General features: G+C 45.3%; 1 protein-coding gene across 1 annotated transcript in view; it reads right to left on the bottom strand.

Moving 5' to 3' along the window:
* Positions 1 to 1,335: 1,335 nt before the first annotated feature.
* The window catches only part of sos1 (son of sevenless homolog 1 (Drosophila)), a 52,282-nt gene continuing 34,594 nt past the window's right edge, over positions 1,336 to 19,023 (bottom strand). The window contains 15 exon segments of the mRNA XM_056467691.1: positions 1,336 to 1,528; positions 1,530 to 1,610; positions 1,612 to 1,857; positions 2,224 to 2,342; positions 2,627 to 2,671; positions 3,300 to 3,567; positions 6,116 to 6,232; positions 6,748 to 6,920; positions 7,013 to 7,130; positions 8,177 to 8,339; positions 8,427 to 8,546; positions 15,108 to 15,330; positions 15,896 to 15,999; positions 16,426 to 16,548; positions 16,623 to 16,704. Of these exon segments, the coding sequence (XP_056323666.1) occupies positions 1,418 to 1,528; positions 1,530 to 1,610; positions 1,612 to 1,857; positions 2,224 to 2,342; positions 2,627 to 2,671; positions 3,300 to 3,567; positions 6,116 to 6,232; positions 6,748 to 6,920; positions 7,013 to 7,130; positions 8,177 to 8,339; positions 8,427 to 8,546; positions 15,108 to 15,330; positions 15,896 to 15,999; positions 16,426 to 16,548; positions 16,623 to 16,704 (2,093 nt within the window). The 3' untranslated portion in view covers positions 1,336 to 1,417.

The raw sequence follows: 19,023 nt of genomic DNA, 5'->3' as shown, positions 1-19,023 counted from the left end.
AATCGGAGAAATAAAAGGCCTCACACACTCAGAGCAAACGCCTCACACACACTCAGAGCAAACGCCTCACACACTCAGAGCAAACGCCTCACACACTCAGAGCAAACGCCTCACACACTCAGAGCAAACGCCTCACACACTCAGAGCAAACGCCTCACACACTCAGAGCAAACGCCTCACACACTCAGAGCAAACGCCTCACACACTCAGAGCAAACGCCTCACACACTCAGAGCAAACGCCTCACACACTCAGAGCAAACGCCTCACACACTCAGAGCAAACGCCTCACACACTCAGAGTCTGTGTTGATTTCAGCCTGAAGATCTGCAAACTCTTAAATCAAGAAGCGTTTCTGGACAAGACGAATCCTGCCTCATTTATTCAATAAGAAGTCAAAATGAAGTGAGTTTTTCCACCGTTTCTTCAGTTCATTCCCTCCAGCTCACTGATCTGAAAGATAATCTTATTTCAAAATGAGGAACTAGTTTATTTACTAACCCCACTGGCTCATTTTACAGAAAAACTCATTTATTATTGACTTATTATTGCTCTAAACAAGACATCTTCACTTGTCTAATAAGAGCTTATTGATTTAAAGGGTCAGTTCACACACTAATGAACATTCACTCTCTATTTACTCTCCCTCGAGTGTTTCTAAACCTGTAAGAGTTTCTTTCCTCTGTTAAACACTGAAGAAGATATTTAGAAGAATGTTGCTAACCTGTAACCACTGACTTCCACAGTAGAAAAAACAAATAGTGTGATAGTCAGTGGTTACCGGTTTGCAACATTCTTCTAAATATCTACTTCAGTGTTTAACAGAGAAAAGAAACTTTATGAGGAGTAAATGATGACTGTGTGAACTGATGATGATTATGGGTGAGCTGTCCCTTTAAGAAGGTTTAGATATTCATACTAGAAACAGGATTAAAACTCCAAATAATAAAGCAAAACTAACGCTTCCTTACTCAGAGCTTGTGTCTCGATTCCAGTCGAAATATCTAAAGACTCCTCAATCCAGAAGCATTCTCTAGATCAGCACACAATAGAGTCCAGTTTTCAGAAATAATGAGCTAAAACAAGCGAAAGAATCTGACTTTAAAGAAAAAAACTAAGAAATAAAGCAGATTGTTCAGCGTCTGTTCAGATAAAAGCTCACCTGACTCCTCCTGAAAGAGAAGAGCCGATCTTCAAAATGCTTCAGGATTCAGAAACTCCATATTTAGACCAGAAACAAGACCAGAGACACGGCTCTGCAGTGCACTATTTACAGTGTGTGTGTGTGTGTGTGTGTGTGTGTGTGTGTGCAGTTCTGCTGTTTTGGACGTGTCAGTAATATCAAACAGCTACAGATGAGTCTGAACACACTCCTGCTCACAGTGAGCGCGCGCGTGTGGAGTCTGTGTGTGTGTGTGTTCATGTGGGGTTGGCGTTCTCCAGCAGCAGTGGCGGCGGCGGGCCCTCGCGGTGCACTGACTCCCTCTTGTATGTTTTTGGGGGCAGTTTGGGGATGTGTGCGGGTGGGGCCGGCGGTGCTGAGGCGCGGGGGGACGGGCGGGCCCAGCGGGGGCTCCAGCGGAGGCTCCGAGTGTTTCCGCGGCCCCAGCGGGTGACGGCGAGGGCGTCTGCGGTGGGAAAAAGGCCTGCAGCTCGGGGGCGCGGCGGCCCGGCGGAGGCGGCTGCAGGTGTAACGGGGAGCTGCAGAACACATCCGGGGTCCGCACCGGCTCCCGCGGCGGCAGCAGAGGTGGGCTCTCCGGAGGATCCGTCAGGGAGTATCGAGGAGAATACACCTTACTGCTGGTCGGCTGACGAGGAGGAATCGCAGGAGGACTGTCCAGGTGTGTAGACATCATCTGCACACACACACACACACACACACACACACACACACACACACACAGGTTTGTTTCTGTGAATTGTGAGGACACTACAGGACACGGTGTGTGTTTAACCTTCTGAAGCTCCACTGAGGACAGCAGCAGTGTGTTTATAAGCTCAACACAGTCAGTCTGAGGATGGATGTCATTAATATTCCCCCACACAGCCTTGTTTCTGTTAATTGTGGGGACATTTCTTTGGTTTACACTGTATTTGCTGAAGCACAGAGATATCTGAGGCCAAATGAAGAGTCAAAATCGACCCAGAGTGGACGAAAACCACCCAACAGCACACCAGGGTTATTACTGATGAAGGAAACGTGTGCTGAGACTGAAACACACCTTGGAGGGCGAGGACTCGGCGGGGGCAGACTCGGGCCGGCGGCGAGGTGGGACAGGAGGAGGAACTGGAGGATCATCATTCCTCAGAAAACCCATCATAGAGGACACTGAAGAGGATCCTGCACACACACACACACACACACACACACACGGGTGAACAGCACATCACTGCGACACACACACAGAGGATGCTGGGAAACACGTCACATGATGACCTGAACATACATGAACACACCTGTGCTGAAAATACAACATCAGTACTGTGATCAACACCATGAGCCCACTGAACCATTACACACACACACACACACAATTACAAACACATCTGCAAACACACTCCTTTACACACACACACACACACACAGATGGAGGGCGGTCTGACGTGACGAGCTCGTATACTAACGTGGGCCGTGCGGCAGAGCCACCGGAGCGAACACACACTCGCTGTCTGTCAGGAGAAACACAAGAGAAGGTGACGGACGCGCACTACTCTCACTAACACACACACACACACACACATCTGCAGTGTAGATTCTCTAGCACTACACACAGTCGGAGCCAATAGAGTGAGCTCAGGGGCGGGGCTAGCTGATCAACTGACCAATGGCAGGCTAGGGCTCATTTAAATAATTCAGTGCAGCAATAATAAACACTGGAACACATCTGCACACAACTGCTGCACAACTACACACACACACACACACACAGCTAACATCAACACACAGTCAATAAACAGCTATCAGGAGTGATACATTATACTGCTAACGCTTTAAGAACGTTAATAAGGTGTGTGTGCGTGTGTGTGTGTGTGTGTGTGTGCGCGCGTGCTCGTACTGGAGTGGAATGGGCTGGAGGGCTGCTGTGGACAGTGTGTGTGTGTGTGTGTGCGTGTGTGTGTGTGTGCGTGTGTGTGTGCTCGTACTGGAGTGGAACGGGCTGGAGGGCTGCTGTGGACAGTGTGTGTGTGTGTGTGCGTGTGTGTGTGTGTGCGTGTGTGTGTGCTCGTACTGGAGTGGAACGGGCTGGAGGGCTGCTGTGGACAGTGTGTGTGTGCGTGCGTGTGTGTGTGCTCGTACTGGAGTGGAACGGGCTGGAGGGCTGCTGTGGAGAGTCGAACACACTGCAGGTGTCAGTGGATGCAGCAGATGCAGGTGGGGGCGTCAGGGGTGTTCTGGGGGAGTTTGGTGCTGACGCTGCGCTGCTCTCCGTCTCGCTGTCAGGGATGCGGCTGTAGCTGATCTTGCGCGGCTCGTTCTGCAGCGGCGTCGGGTGTCGCATCGCTCCCGGTCGCACCGCAGACGGACGGACCCCCGGAGACTTCAGAGGACAGCTGTACTTCTTGGCCTGTCAGAGGAAACACACACAGAAAACAGCGCTCAGAGTGTGTGTGTGTGTGTGTGTGTGTGTGTTCTCTAATAACTCAACACCAATCTGATTTCTGACTGCTGCAGCTGTGGAATAACTCGCATCATTCAGCGGAGTGATATGGAGCTGCTCTAAACCTGCCGGAACTACTTTAGCTGTGCCTTTATCTGACAATAACCAAACACCTGAGAGTGCCCAGCAGCCAATCAGAGTCCAGCGTTCAGCAGAGCAGTGGTATAATCTGGATTAACCCTTTAGAGATGTGTGAAGAGCTGATGGTGGTCAATAGCTCATATGTTCAGAAGTAAGAGCTGTGTTCAAGAGGAGATATCAATACTGCAGACGCAGGTGTGCTGCACTGCTGCTGCTCTGGGCCTGTCTCTCTTACACAACTGAACACAGGCGTACTGTACACCCGCCCTGCTGGAGCTCAAGCTAATGACAGTGTGTGTGTGTGTGAGTGTATGAAGGGGGTCGCACACTGGATGTGCCGGTCAGCGCTGCGCCACGATGCACACATGACAGCGGAAGCATCACACACCAGACGCGCACATTCACATGTTATTTAATATGAAACTCTCCAGATGGCGCTCTGTGGCGCAGCAGGACTATGAACAGTGTCCTGGGTCATAGCTGGGCACTGCAGCAGCCGGTGTGTGTACCCTGTAGAAACCTGTTTAGTGAGTGTGAGAGTGAATGCGAGTGTGTGTGTGTGTGTGTGTGTGAGACTGAGTGTGTGCATGTGAAGCCTGATTTATACTTTGGCCTGGCGCCGTGTCACGGACCTCTGCTGAATGCACACACACCTCACGAGACCGGTGAGGCTTATTATACTTACAGGGGGCGCTCAAAAGAAACTGACCGTAAAACCAGACAGATGTAGTGAAGTTTCCGGAACTTCGTCAAATATTTGATTTATTTTTCTTAATTATAATTAATTATATAAGATTTTGATGATCATTCAAGATGTTTTAAATCAAGCTTTGCTGCATCACTTGCTTTTGTTCACATCTCAGTTCTACCTATTAGTCAAGTACTGTTTTAAGGATTCCGCCTGGGTTCTGCCTACCCAAATTCAAGAGAGCGGTCTGGATGCAGACCTGGTGCAGTGCAATCTGAGCTGCATCCAATGCTTTTTAATGTGCTCACCTAACCCCACCCCTCACAGTGACGTCACTCATTCCATTTGAGTGCACTGTGTCGCTGAGTGATGCGATCTCAACTTGCATCATAAAGGCTGCATCCAGATACTACTGAAATTCAAAAGCTTCCCAAATCCACATGCAGAGGCGTACATGCAAAAGTTTGGTATCATTTGAAAAAAAACCCTTTGAATTTTCATAAAACACTGCTGAAAGTGATTTAATAATTGTATATGTTGTCTGTTTTATTATGAATTCCTCCAAAAAAGACACGCTTTTCTTTCTCTTTTAGTACCTTTTCGGTTCTGTGTGGTGGAGGCTGCTGTATTTCATGTAGGTGGTTCCTGCACATATCAGTAATCATAGAAAAAGTAAAATGTCTCCATCATAATCTGTGCAAAAGTGATTCTGATGATGCAGGGATGCAGAAGGAAATGACATCACGGACCGTGTACCGGGCATGAAGAGTTAACTATTAACGACAGCAGAACATGTGTTGCTCTACAAATATAGTTTTTATTACGGCAAGAATAAAAGCAAAACCAAAAGTCCCCTTACTGAAAGATGCAGATGCTTATTAAACTCGCTCCACTATTCTCACATCACTGTCTGGCTAGTATGCTCATGGTCCAATAATGGTCCAACACTCCTGACCATCATCATCAATACAGCCCAGAGGAACAGGCCATCGCACACCGACAGCTTCAAATGTTCCTCTACTCTTATCAGACATCATTTGTTCCTCAATTATCGTTTTGTAATGATTAAACTGTTTTAAATTCTCGATTGTAACGTATAGATCAGTGTAAAGCCTGTGAGAGGAGGAATAACACACTCTGTAATATTAAAACCACTCGCCTCTACACTTTTGCATGGCCTCTTTTGGCTTGAACAAACTCATCCCTCAGGGTCTACTAAACTTTTGAACAAAAACTTTCCTCCTTTCCATTTTCTAGCCAATAATTATTGATCATCTGGTTATAGATATGATCAGGAATGGGCGGATCGTGTGTGTGTGTGCAGGCGTACCTGTTTAAGATCAAATCTCTTCAAAGTGATTCATATTGAACTCAAATCAAACGCAGCGCTGCGTGAACTGTTCCCTCGAGTCTCCAAAATGTGTGTGTTCCGCCAGCCGAAATCTTGTGGCACACACCCAACGCGAACCTCTGTAAACATCGTAATGACGTCACATTCACCGCACGCACGCAAGCCAACTAGCGGACGCGTCGAGTAGAAACCAGACTCAAGAGTGTGTGTGCATGAGTGGCTGTGTTAGAGTGTGAGTATTTGTGCGAGTTAGAGAGAAAGTGAGTGTGTGTGTGTGTGTGTGTGTGTGTGTAAGCGAGAGACAGATAGTGTGCATGCGTGTGCTGCAGACTCACAAATCTGGGTAGTGTGCGTGCGTTGCGCGGCTCGATCTCCAGAGATTTGTTGAACAGGTAATCTGTGAACTCCTTCTCCATCATGTCCTCCATCGGGTTCAGGTTCTCGAAGAACTTCTGCAGACACGAATACAACACACACACACACACACACACACACACACACACACACACACACACACACTGCAGTCAGTCATCATCTGCTTCCTGTGTGATTATCTGCTGAAGTGTGTGTTATATCTGTGCTGTAAAGCTGAATATCCAGCATCATTACTGCAGTCTTCAGTGTTCATCCTCCTCCAGAAGTGTGTGTGTGTGTGTGTGTGTGTGTGTGTGTGTGTGTGTGTGTGTGTGTGTGTGTGTGTATAGGCTGATTTATTCTTCTGTGTGGAGCGCACGCATGTGGTCCGGTGCACCTTTCAGTCGCAGACCCCTCGCTGTGACTGATGTGCACCTCTCAATAAATGACACACAGCGCAGCTCTGTGATTGGTCAGCTTGGTAACGTTGATAAGTGTGGGCGGGGCAGAGAGCCCGCTGGAGTGAGTGTTTAACAAGTGTGGAGTTTCTCTGGACAGCCTCATCTCCCTCTGTCTATGTGTGTGTGTGCACATGTGTGTGTGTGTGTCTGACCCGGATGTCGTTCTCCACCCGCAGACAGTAGGGCTGGTTCTGGTACTGCTGGATCTCTCCAGTAATCTCGGCCACTTTCCTCCTCTTGCTGAAGTTGATCAGCTCAGTGCCGTGCCGCTTCAGGAAGTCTGGGTTTCCCTCCTCCGTCTTCAAGATGTTCGTTAAATAAATACCTGAAAGAGCAGAACACATGAGCGTCAGAGTGAATACACACACACACACACACACACACACACACACAGAGTGAGCAGAATGTCCAGCGTACCGAAGAAGGGCACACAGGGTGGGTTGATGGACCTGAGTTTGGCCAGATACTTCTTATAATGATCTTCACTGAGCTCATGAGCTTCCTCCAGGATCTTCCTCTGCCTGCTGGGGATTTGCTGGAGAACACACACACACACACACACACACACACACACACACACACATTAGAGATCTGTGTCATCTCTGAGGGCCTTGTAACGTTTGTGTTTCGCTTGTTTCAGTGCCCTGAATTTGTTTGAGATATACAGGTACAGACATATCACTATATTATGTCTATATATAGTCTATATCTGGGCTGTTCTGTTAGTTTGTCATGGGGGTCAGTTCATGAAAAGCAGCTCAAATGAGGGGCCGGAGTGATATGTCAGTATGAGTGATGACACAGCAGCAGTATAAGAGCCCATATGCTGTATTTGTGTTCCTTTAGACACCCTCGCTGGCTTTTTCCATGTGGAGGTGTGCGTAATATGAGTGTGTGTGCTGGCACTCAGCGGCTGCTTTAACTGCAGGGTTGCTGATGGTCAACAAACAGCGGTTTATCATGAGCATTGTATCCATACACAGTTGGCATTAATAATGAACATAGAAACATTATCTGACGAACATCCAGCAGATAAATGAGTCTGGAAAGATATTCAGAGGCTTTTATTTTCATAAACCGCACAGATGTGAACGCGTCTCAGTGTTCTGATTGGCTACATAATATAATAACTGCATAATATTTGACCTTTTTAACAAAACTTTTCTCTTTAATGTTCAATGTAAGCTGTTTATTCAGTTTCATGCAGGTTTTACAGGCTCAGATCTGCATCTGTTGGTTAGAAAACACTGTTACGGTTAGAGTTTAAGAAATCACCACAACTGTCCAGCAGAGGGCCATGAAGAGCCATTCAGATAAGGGAGAGCTACTCTGCCCCTTTATTCACGCTGTAATGCATCTCTGCTGTGTCTGGAGTGTGTGTGTGTGTGTGTGTTTGAGCTGAGAATACACACAGATAATGTTCTCCAGCTCTCTGAAACTGACCCTTTCAGGCTTTGATCCTAATTGTGGTGTTTTGGTGTCTGTCGCTTTAAATGCAAATGAGACTGTGCTCTTTTCAGAGGAGGGCGGAGCTACAGACGCATGTGCCTCACCATAGTGACAGATGTTAAACAGACTGACCTCGAAGGTGTGGTCGAGCCTGTAGACGGGTGAGGAGTTCATGGCGCTCACCACCTCCAGCACACCATTGAAGTTGTTGAGCTCCTGAAAGACCTGCAGGATCTCGATGATACGCGACACCACTGACACACGCTCCTCCACATTCTCTGTCTCCACTATACACCTGCAGACAGACAGAGAGAGAGAGAGTTAAACACACACACACACACACACACACACACACACACACACACACACACAGGTGTCGTACTTCTCCAGCCAGAGTGTGAGGTTGGTGGTGTGTCTGATCATCCTCAGCAGGTTTGGAGAGTTGATCTCTTTATCTTCTTTAGTCCAGACACTTCCCACCAGCTCTGACGGCTGCACCGCCCTGAGGAGAAACACACACACACACACACACACACACACACTTACTCTCAGCACTACACACACACTATAAACACACTACCACTACACCTCACTGATATGTTACATTTGGTGAGTGTAATACAGATGTGTGAGTGTGTGTCTGTTTGTGTATGTGTGGGTCTGTGTGTTGGTGTGTGTACATGTATGTGTGTGTGTGTGTGTGTGTCTTTGGTTTGGTTCAGTGTTTTGGGAGACGGGTGAGCAGCGCAGAACGGCCTCATGGGAAACTGAGCTGAGCTGGTGACCTTGGGTACGACGCTCACTGCCTGTTCCCACAGAGGTGAAGGGAAGTGTGTGTGTGTGTGTGTGTGTGTGTGTGTGTGTCACAGCTGGACGCTCTATTGTGTTAAACTGCCCCATTTTCTGTGCAGCCAGTTGCCATCGGAGCAGAAAATAAAAATACAAACAGGAAGTCCAGCCTTTTCCCTTATAAAGACACAAAGCCACATTAAAATAGCAGCAGCAGCAGCGAATACTGGACTGACAAACCATCGGGTCTGTCCTGCTGAGTGCGGGTATATTAGTAATAATAATGAACCACAAAGAGTTCTGAATACAACTGAATCACACTGTTAACACAAACTAATGACCTGAACATGATGCGCATCCATAATGTAGAGATCTGCACTTACAATATGTCTCCATCTAGTGTCTGAATAATGCTCAGGTTAGTGTATACTCCATCAGCTGTTTTAGTCTGTTTGTCTCCATCTAGTGTCTGAATAATGCGCAGGTTAGTGTATACTCCATCAGCTGTTTTAGTCTGTTTGTCTCCATCTAGTGTCTGAATAATGCACAGGTTAGTGTATACTCCATCAGCTGTTTTAGTCTGTCTCCATCTAGTGTCTGAATAATGCTCAGGTTAGTGTATACTCCATCAGCTGTTTTAGTCTGTCTCCATCTAGTGTCTGAATAATGCGCAGGTTAGTGTATACTCCATCAGCTGTTTTAGTCTGTCTCCATCTAGTGTCTGAATAATGCTCAGGTTAGTGTATACTCCATCAGCTGTTTTAGTCTGTTTGTCTCCATCTAGTGTCTGAATAATGCGCAGGTTAGTGTATACTCCATCAGCTGTTTTAGTCTGTTTGTCTCCATCTAGTGTCTGAATAATGCGCAGGTTAGTGTATACTCCATCAGCTGTTTTAGTCTGTTTGTCTCCATCTAGTGTCTGAATAATGCGCAGGTTAGTGTATACTCCATCAGCTGTTTTAGTCTGTCTCCATCTAGTGTCTGAATAATGCTCAGGTTAGTGTATACTCCATCAGCTGTTTTAGTCTGTTTGTCTCCATCTAGTGTCTGAATAATGCGCAGGTTAGTGTATACTCCATCAGCTGTTTTAGTCTGTCTCCATCTAGTGTCTGAATAATGCGCAGGTTAGTGTATACTCCATCAGCTGTTTTAGTCTGTCTCCATCTAGTGTCTGAATAATGCGCAGGTTAGTGTATACTCCATCAGCTGTTTTAGTCTGTTTGTCTCCATCTAGTGTCTGAATAATGCGCAGGTTAGTGTATACTCCATCAGCTGTTTTAGTCTGTCTCCATCTAGTGTCTGAATAATGCTCAGGTTAGTGTATACTCCATCAGCTGTTTTAGTCTATTTGTCTCCATCTAGTGTCTGAATAATGCGCAGGTTAGTGTATACTCCATCAGCTGTTTTAGTCTGTTTGTCTCCATCTAGTGTCTGAATAATGCACAGGTTAGTGTATACTCCATCAGCTGTTTTAGTCTGTTTGTCTCCATCTAGTGTCTGAATAATGCACAGGTTAGTGTATACTCCATCAGCTGTTTTAGTCTGTTTGTCTCCATCTAGTGTCTGAATAATGCACAGGTTAGTGTATACTCCATCAGCTGTTTTAGTCTGTCTCCATCTAGTGTCTGAATAATGCTCAGGTTAGTGTATACTCCATCAGCTGTTTTAGTCTGTCTCCATCTAGTGTCTGAATAATGCTCAGGTTAGTGTATACTCCATCAGCTGTTTTAGTCTGTCTCCATCTAGTGTCTGAATAATGCGCAGGTTAGTGTATACTCCATCAGCTGTTTTAGTCTGTCTCCATCTAGTGTCTGAATAATGCGCAGGTTAGTGTATACTCCATCAGCTGTTTTAGTCTCCATCTAGTGTCTGAATAATGCGCAGGTTAGTGTATACTCCATCAGCTGTTTTAGTCTGTCTCCATCTAGTGTCTGAATAATGCTCAGGTTAGTGTATACTCCATCAGCTGTTTTAGTCTGTCTCCATCTAGTGTCTGAATAATGCGCAGGTTAGTGTATACTCCATCAGCTGTTTTAGTCTGTCTCCATCTAGTGTCTGAATAATGCTCAGGTTAGTGTATACTCCATCAGCTGTTTTAGTCTGTCTGTCTCCATCTAGTGTCTGAATAATGCGCAGGTTAGTGTATACTCCATCAGCTGTTTTAGTCTGTCTCCATCTAGTGTCTGAATAATGCTCAGGTTAGTGTATACTCCATCAGCTGTTTTAGTCTGTTTGTCTCCATCTAGTGTCTGAATAATGCTCAGGTTAGTGTATACTCCATCAGCTGTTTTAGTCTGTCTCCATCTAGTGTCTGAATAATGCTCAGGTTAGTGTATACTCCATCAGCTGTTTTAGTCTGTCTCCATCTAGTGTCTGAATAATGCTCAGGTTAGTGTATACTCCATCAGCTGTTTTAGTCTGTCTCCATCTAGTGTCTGAATAATGCGCAGGTTAGTGTATACTCCATCAGCTGTTTTAGTCTGTTTGTCTCCATCTAGTGTCTGAATAATGCGCAGGTTAGTGTATACTCCATCAGCTGTTTTAGTCTATTTGTCTCCATCTAGTGTCTGAATAATGCGCAGGTTAGTGTATACTCCATCAGCTGTTTTAGTCTATTTGTCTCCATCTAGTGTCTGAATAATGCACAGGTTAGTGTATACTCCATCAGCTGTTTTAGTCTGTTTGTCTCCATCTAGTGTCTGAATAATGCGCAGGTTAGTGTATACTCCATCAGCTGTTTTAGTCTGTCTCCATCTAGTGTCTGAATAATGCACAGGTTAGTGTATACTCCATCAGCTGTTTTAGTCTGTTTGTCTCCATCTAGTGTCTGAATAATGCGCAGGTTAGTGTATACTCCATCAGCTGTTTTAGTCTGTCTCCATCTAGTGTCTGAATAATGTGCAGGTTAGTGTATACTCCATCAGCTGTTTTAGTCTGTTTGTCTCCATCTAGTGTCTGAATAATGTGCAGGTTAGTGTATACTCCATCAGCTGTTTTAGTCTGTCTCCATCTAGTGTCTGAATAATGCTCAGGTTAGTGTATACTCCATCAGCTGTTTTAGTCTATTTGTCTCCATCTAGTGTCTGAATAATGTGCAGGTTAGTGTATACTCCATCAGCTGTTTTAGTCTGTTTGTCTCCATCTAGTGTCTGAATAATGCGCAGGTTAGTGTATACTCCATCAGCTGTTTTAGTCTGTTTGTCTCCATCTAGTGTCTGAATAATGCTCAGGTTAGTGTATACTCCATCAGCTGTTTTAGTCTGTTTGTCTCCATCTAGTGTCTGAATAATGCTCAGGTTAGTGTATACTCCATCAGCTGTTTTAGTCTGTCTCCATCTAGTGTCTGAATAATGCTCAGGTTAGTGTATACTCCATCAGCTGTTTTAGTCTGTCTCCATCTAGTGTCTGAATAATGCTCAGGTTAGTGTATACTCCATCAGCTGTTTTAGTCTGTTTGTCTCCATCTAGTGTCTGAATAATGCGCAGGTTAGTGTATACTCCATCAGCTGTTTTAGTCTGTCTCCATCTAGTGTCTGAATAATGCTCAGGTTAGTGTATACTCCATCAGCTGTTTTAGTCTGTCTCCATCTAGTGTCTGAATAATGCGCAGGTTAGTGTATACTCCATCAGCTGTTTTAGTCTGTTTGTCTCCATCTAGTGTCTGAATAATGCGCAGGTTAGTGTATACTCCATCAGCTGTTTTAGTCTATTTGTCTCCATCTAGTGTCTGAATAATGCGCAGGTTAGTGTATACTCCATCAGCTGTTTTAGTCTGTCTCCATCTAGTGTCTGAATAATGCGCAGGTTAGTGTATACTCCATCAGCTGTTTTAGTCTGTCTCCATCTAGTGTCTGAATAATGCTCAGGTTAGTGTATACTCCATCAGCTGTTTTAGTCTATTTGTCTCCATCTAGTGTCTGAATAATGCACAGGTTAGTGTATACTCCATCAGCTGTTTTAGTCTGTTTGTCTCCATCTAGTGTCTGAATAATGCGCAGGTTAGTGTATACTCCATCAGCTGTTTTAGTCTGTCTCCATCTAGTGTCTGAATAATGCTCAGGTTAGTGTATACTCCATCAGCTGTTTTAGTCTATTTGTCTCCATCTAGTGTCTGAATAATGTGCAGGTTAGTGTATACTCCATCAGCTGTTTTAGTCTGTTTGTCTCCATCTAGTGTCTGAATAATGCGCAGGTTAGTGTATACTCCATCAGCTGTTTTAGTCTGTTTGTCTCCATCTAGTGTCTGAATAATGCGCAGGTTAGTGTATACTCCATCAGCTGTTTTAGTCTGTCTCCATCTAGTGTCTGAATAATGCGCAGGTTAGTGTATACTCCATCAGCTGTTTTAGTCTGTCTCCATCTAGTGTCTGAATAATGCTCAGGTTAGTGTATACTCCATCAGCTGTTTTAGTCTGTCTCCATCTAGTGTCTGAATAATGTGCAGGTTAGTGTATACTCCATCAGCTGTTTTAGTCTGTCTCCATCTAGTGTCTGAATAATGCGCAGGTTAGTGTATACTCCATCAGCTGTTTTAGTCTGTTTGTCTCCATCTAGTGTCTGAATAATGCTCAGGTTAGTGTATACTCCATCAGCTGTTTTAGTCTGTTTGTCTCCATCTAGTGTCTGAATAATGCTCAGGTTAGTGTATACTCCATCAGCTGTTTTAGTCTGTCTCCATCTAGTGTCTGAATAATGCGCAGGTTAGTGTATACTCCATCAGCTGTTTTAGTCTGTTTGTCTCCATCTAGTGTCTGAATAATGTGAATCTGTTTTATTGATTTCATTACAATATATGATTTATTTATTACCTTTGGTCATTTTGACTAAGGCCAAGTTCAGACTGCCGCATTTCAAAGTAGTCGTGTCACAAGCTGTGTTTCAATCCACCTATTTTTATACTCATTTTGGATCTGCGCATAAAAAAAACGGTTGATGGAAACGCCAAGATGCGCATAACTTTTAAAAACGTGCATAAAAAACATGCGCAAAACTGAGTAGGATAAACTTTTCGATAAGAAAAGATAAACAGCGATGGAAACACTTTTACTGAACAAATTCCAGTATGTGTATTAAAAAAAGGTCATGTGATGTTGTTATAAGAGATCAGGTGATGATGATGATGTGTGTGAATGGATAATCCAGCAGCTGAGCACACTGTAGAACATCTGAACTGTTGATTTGACCATTCTAAAACACCTTAACTATATCAGTATCAGTGTTATTATATTATTAATGACCTCCAGAATCAAGAGCGTCTGTTCTCCTCATCTCACACCTTCAAACGCCACCGCGTGTTCACTGCGTGTAAGGATTGTCTTCTGAGGCGCAAGTCATTTATTAAATAAAGAACAGACTGACGCAGCTTCTTCTACTGCAGTAAATTCAGTTTTTACTCTTGATATTTGGCGCCAGTTAATAAGGAAGTGGTGATTTTGTTCTCTTTGACTGGTTGGATGGAAACGCTGCTTTATTCACTCATCTTTAATGTGATAATCCAGGTTTGCACATAAAGATTATTCACATTTTTGGATGGAAACACAGCTACTGATGTTTTCACACTGCATGGCTATCTAGGGCAGCATTCTGCTGCTGCTGTGTTTACACTGTAAGATGGATCGGTGACAGGGTTTCACACTGCATGACTTTACAATAGGAAAAATCGTCGACAACTTTGTCTCAGTCCGCAAACTACATCTCACAACCAAACATGTGAAAAGTGACATAGAAACAACGTGAGGTTAGGGTTAGCTATTTCTCCTACACTTTTTTCTTTGTCGACCCGGTTGTGGTGTAGCTCAGATGACACGTCAAACAGACACGGGTGCTCCTGACAAATTTACACTAGCTTTCTCTTCATTTCTTGGGTCCAAATAGACAGAAAAGACCGGGACCGCCCGCTGGCCTGCAGATAAACGCAGGTAATCGCTGAGGTTATTTTCAATCACAGCAGGATATTGAATCACCAACAGCTCTAAATATATAGCATGTCGAATATCTGACGGGTGTGATTGACTCATCAGTGATTCTCTCAGATGTTATCTTTGATAGTTCACACTGGGATTGTTGTACATTAAGGAAGCGTTCAGAAACACAAAACACCAGTGAAGAAACTCCACACAGAGGAACAGAAACACCTGCGCTTTTCTTTACCAAAATAGTGCATACTTAAAGATGTAGTATAGGAGTGTGAATTGGTATGCAGCCGTGTCTCACCTGTAGAAGTCAGACTCCAGCAGTTAAACGCACACACACACACACACACACTGGGTCTCACCTGTAGAAGTCGGACTCCAGCAGTGTGAGCTGGCGGGCGATCTCGATGGGGTGGAGGGTCATCAGGTCGAACTGCTCCACCTGTCCAGCTCTGCACAGGTGCCACTCGATGGCGGGCGGGGAGCTCTCGAAGGTGATGTTGTGGCTGGAGCCGCTGGCCTGCGCCTGCTTCTTCCTCTGGATGATCTTCGTGATGGACTCCACCCACTTCCTCATGGCTTTACCTGCGCACACACATAAAGAGGGCAGAGCATGCTAATAAGCATATCTCTCATGATATTACAGTATTTATAGGAGATTTCCCTTCACACACGCTGTTTACATTAGCGACGGTTTAAATGCAGAGAGCAGCACGATCGCATCACAGTAAGAAGGTCGCTGGTTCGAGTCTGTTGGTGTTTCTGTGTGGAGTTTGCATGTTCTCCCCGTGTTGGTGTGGGTTTCCTCCGGGTGCTCCGGTTTCCCCCACAGTCCAAACACATGCGCTATAGGGGAACTGCTCAACTAAACTGGCCGTAGAGTATGAGTGTGTGTTAATGAGTGTGTATGGGTGTTTCCCAGTACTGGGTTTCAGCTGGAAGGGCATCCGCTGTGTAAAACATTTGCTGGAATAGTTGGCGGTTCATTCTGCTGTGGCGACCCCTGATAAATAAGGGACTAATCCGAAAAGAATGAATGAATGATTAAAATAAACAGGGAGCATGTATTTTCCAGACCTGATTAATTCAGATTGCCTGTGTGGAGTGTGTGTGTGTGTGGTGTGTGTGTGTGTGTGGTGTGTGTGTGTACCTCTGACAGTGCCGATGAACTCCTCCAGTCTCCGCAGCAGCTGAGCGTCTCTCTCAAAGTCATAGAAATGATGCTCCACCCAGTGCCGACACACATTCAACACCCTGAACACACACACAGCATGTACGCATACACAAACACACATACACAGAGATCAGCATCAGAGATCTGTAGTGCACTCAGTAGTGTGTGTAACTTAAATTAATGTGCCATAAATGTGTGCTTTTGGCTTGATGTGTTTGTGCGTTGTGTGTTTGTGATAGTACATGTGTGTGTGTGTGTGTGTGTTGTGCATTTATGCTCTAGTCTGTGTGGTGTGTGTGTGTGAATATGTGGTAATGTGTCTATATACATGTATGTGTACACTTGTGTATAGATGTGTGTACATATATGTGTGTGTTGAAGTGTGTACGTTATATACATAGTGTGTGTGTGCATATATATGTATGTGGGTGTGCATGTGCATATATACGTGTGTGTGATTGTATGTGTGTGCATATATATGTGTGAGTGTGTGTGCGTGTGTGTACCTGAGCTGTACGGGCTGTACGAACTCCTTGCGGAAGCGTTTGAGTTCTGCGCTCAGCGGCTGATCTCCGTTCTCCAGCGCCATCTGATCCGCTTCTGTGGGCTTGGGTTCTGGAATCTCAAACCTGGAACAGCAGAGGAACATCAGCATCAACGCACGCACACACACACACATAGACACACGCTCACACACACACACCTCTCGATGAGCAGGTCCAGCAGCTCCTGAGGTTTGCAGAACGAGCGGTACGTGGTCAGAAACGTCCGCACGAAGTTCGGATCTGAAACAGAGAGACAAACACTCAGCTGGAGTAAACCTGAGGACTGCGTTCATCCATCATTAACCTTTAGTCCACCGCACACACACACACTCATGTTAGGTGTATGAGTGTATGATTGAGTGTGTGTGTGTGTGTGTGTATGAGAGATTGAGATTGTGTGTGTGTGTGTGTGTGATTGAGTATGTGAGTGAGTAAGGGTGTACTCACACTAGGTACGGTTATCTTGAACCGTGTTCAGGTGTGATAGACCCCCCTCCCCCCCATCAGTGATGATGCTCTGTAGAGAAGCGCTCTCGCTCAGCACGCTGGACACTGCTGTAGTTCTATGGTTTTGTATTATCTATGTGGTTTGGGCTGCAGTGACACACAGTCAGATCTTCAGCTCAACACATCCAGCACTGTTGATGCTCATAGTGGCCTGTTTCCACCAAGCGGTGCGGTTCAGTTTGGTTCTACTGTCAAACGATACCTAAAAGCGAACTGTACTGTACCAATGAGTATAAACGGGCCATAGATGTTGATGAAGTCCTGGAGCTGCAGGTATGAGGGGGTCTGCTGAAGGTGCAGTGAGGGGTTTGTGTCTGTAATAAACTCTGACAGCTCGTCTTCATTTAACAGTAATGATGAATAAATCCAGATCAAACAGTCCCTTAAAGTGACACATCTCTTCCAACCGGGCCCGGGCCGGCCAACTGAACCACACCTGAGCCCGATTCAGAGCACTCACACTAGTTAAACCAACCGGGAAACACACCTGGGCACAGTTCAGATAGTCTAGTGTGAGTGCACCCTTAGTTAGTTAATGCAGGTGTGTGTGTGTGTGTGTGTGTGTGTGCGTGTGTGTGTGTGTGTGATATTTTATTGTTTATGTCATGTGTTCTGTTGTTAGCTCCTAAACTCTGCTGATGATCCCTCATAAACACACAGATTCTAACAGGCGCTCGACGTGTCTCAGGAGTGCGTGTTATTAGTTTCATGAAGTGTTTGAGTAATGTTCACACTGAAGTCAACCCAAATGAAGAATACGGCAGCTGTGTGTGTGTGTGTGTGTGTGTGTGTGTGTGTGTTGGCAGTAGAGTGAGAGGAGTGTGTGTTTCAGCCTGATGATCTGCTCCGCTCAAACAATAGAAACTCAGCACAACTCCAAACAATCAGCCCGAGTTATTCACTGCAGGAAACACACACACACACACGCGCACCTCTGACGCACAGCACACACACACACACACACACACGCTTTAAATAGACCATGTCTGACAGAGAGGACGCTCACACACCAGTCTGAGTGTGTGTGTGTTTTACAAGTCAATCATTAGTGATAATTAACCCCCATACACACCCTTAACCAGCAGCGACACACACACACACGACACACCTTTCCCTCACACACAGACACACACTCACACGCACTCACACACAGAGGCATCTAATCATACACACTCTCTCACACACACACACACACACACACACACGCACACACACACACACACACACACACACACACGCACACACACACGCACACACGCACACACACACACACACACACACACACACACACACACACAGAACGACAGACAGACAGACAGACAGAAATACACATATTCACACATCTAAAATCACACACACACACATATATATAATCTCACAACACACAAACACGCTCTCTCTCTCACACACACACACACACACGTATACACACATGCACACAATCTGTACAGTTATACACACTCACAGTCACTTACACACACACTTAAACACACATCTAATTTCATAACACACACAGACTCTGTACCTGTCGCACTTATTCACACTTACTCATACACACACACACACATTAATTTCATAACACACACTCTCTCTCTCTCACACACACACACACACACTCTCTCCCTCTCTGCTGTGCAGTGTGTGTGTGTGTGTGTGCTGCTGCTCCTGGATCAGTGGAAGCGTCTCTATATTTACCTCTGCAGGAAGTTTACGAGTCAAACGCCCAGCAGAGGAATTCAGACAGTGGATCAGTGTGACACACACACACACACACACACACACACACACACACACACACACACACGCACACACGCACACACACCACACACACACACACACACACACACACACACACACACACACCATCATCATCATCATCAAGACCCTCATAAACATACTGCAATAAACACAGTCCATCACTTCCAAAACAACAATTTATACACACACACACACACACACACACGCACACACACACACACACACAGAACTATTAATACACTGGTTAATATTAACCGCTGTACTCAGATCAGTTCTGCCTTCACAATCGTCTGT

The sequence above is a fragment of the Danio aesculapii genome, chromosome 11 (genome assembly GCF_903798145.1).
Source record: "Danio aesculapii chromosome 11, fDanAes4.1, whole genome shotgun sequence".
Taxonomy (NCBI): domain Eukaryota; kingdom Metazoa; phylum Chordata; class Actinopteri; order Cypriniformes; family Danionidae; genus Danio; species Danio aesculapii.
Note: the sequence above shows the minus strand (reverse complement) of the source record. Positions and strands in the feature narration are given on the sequence as shown.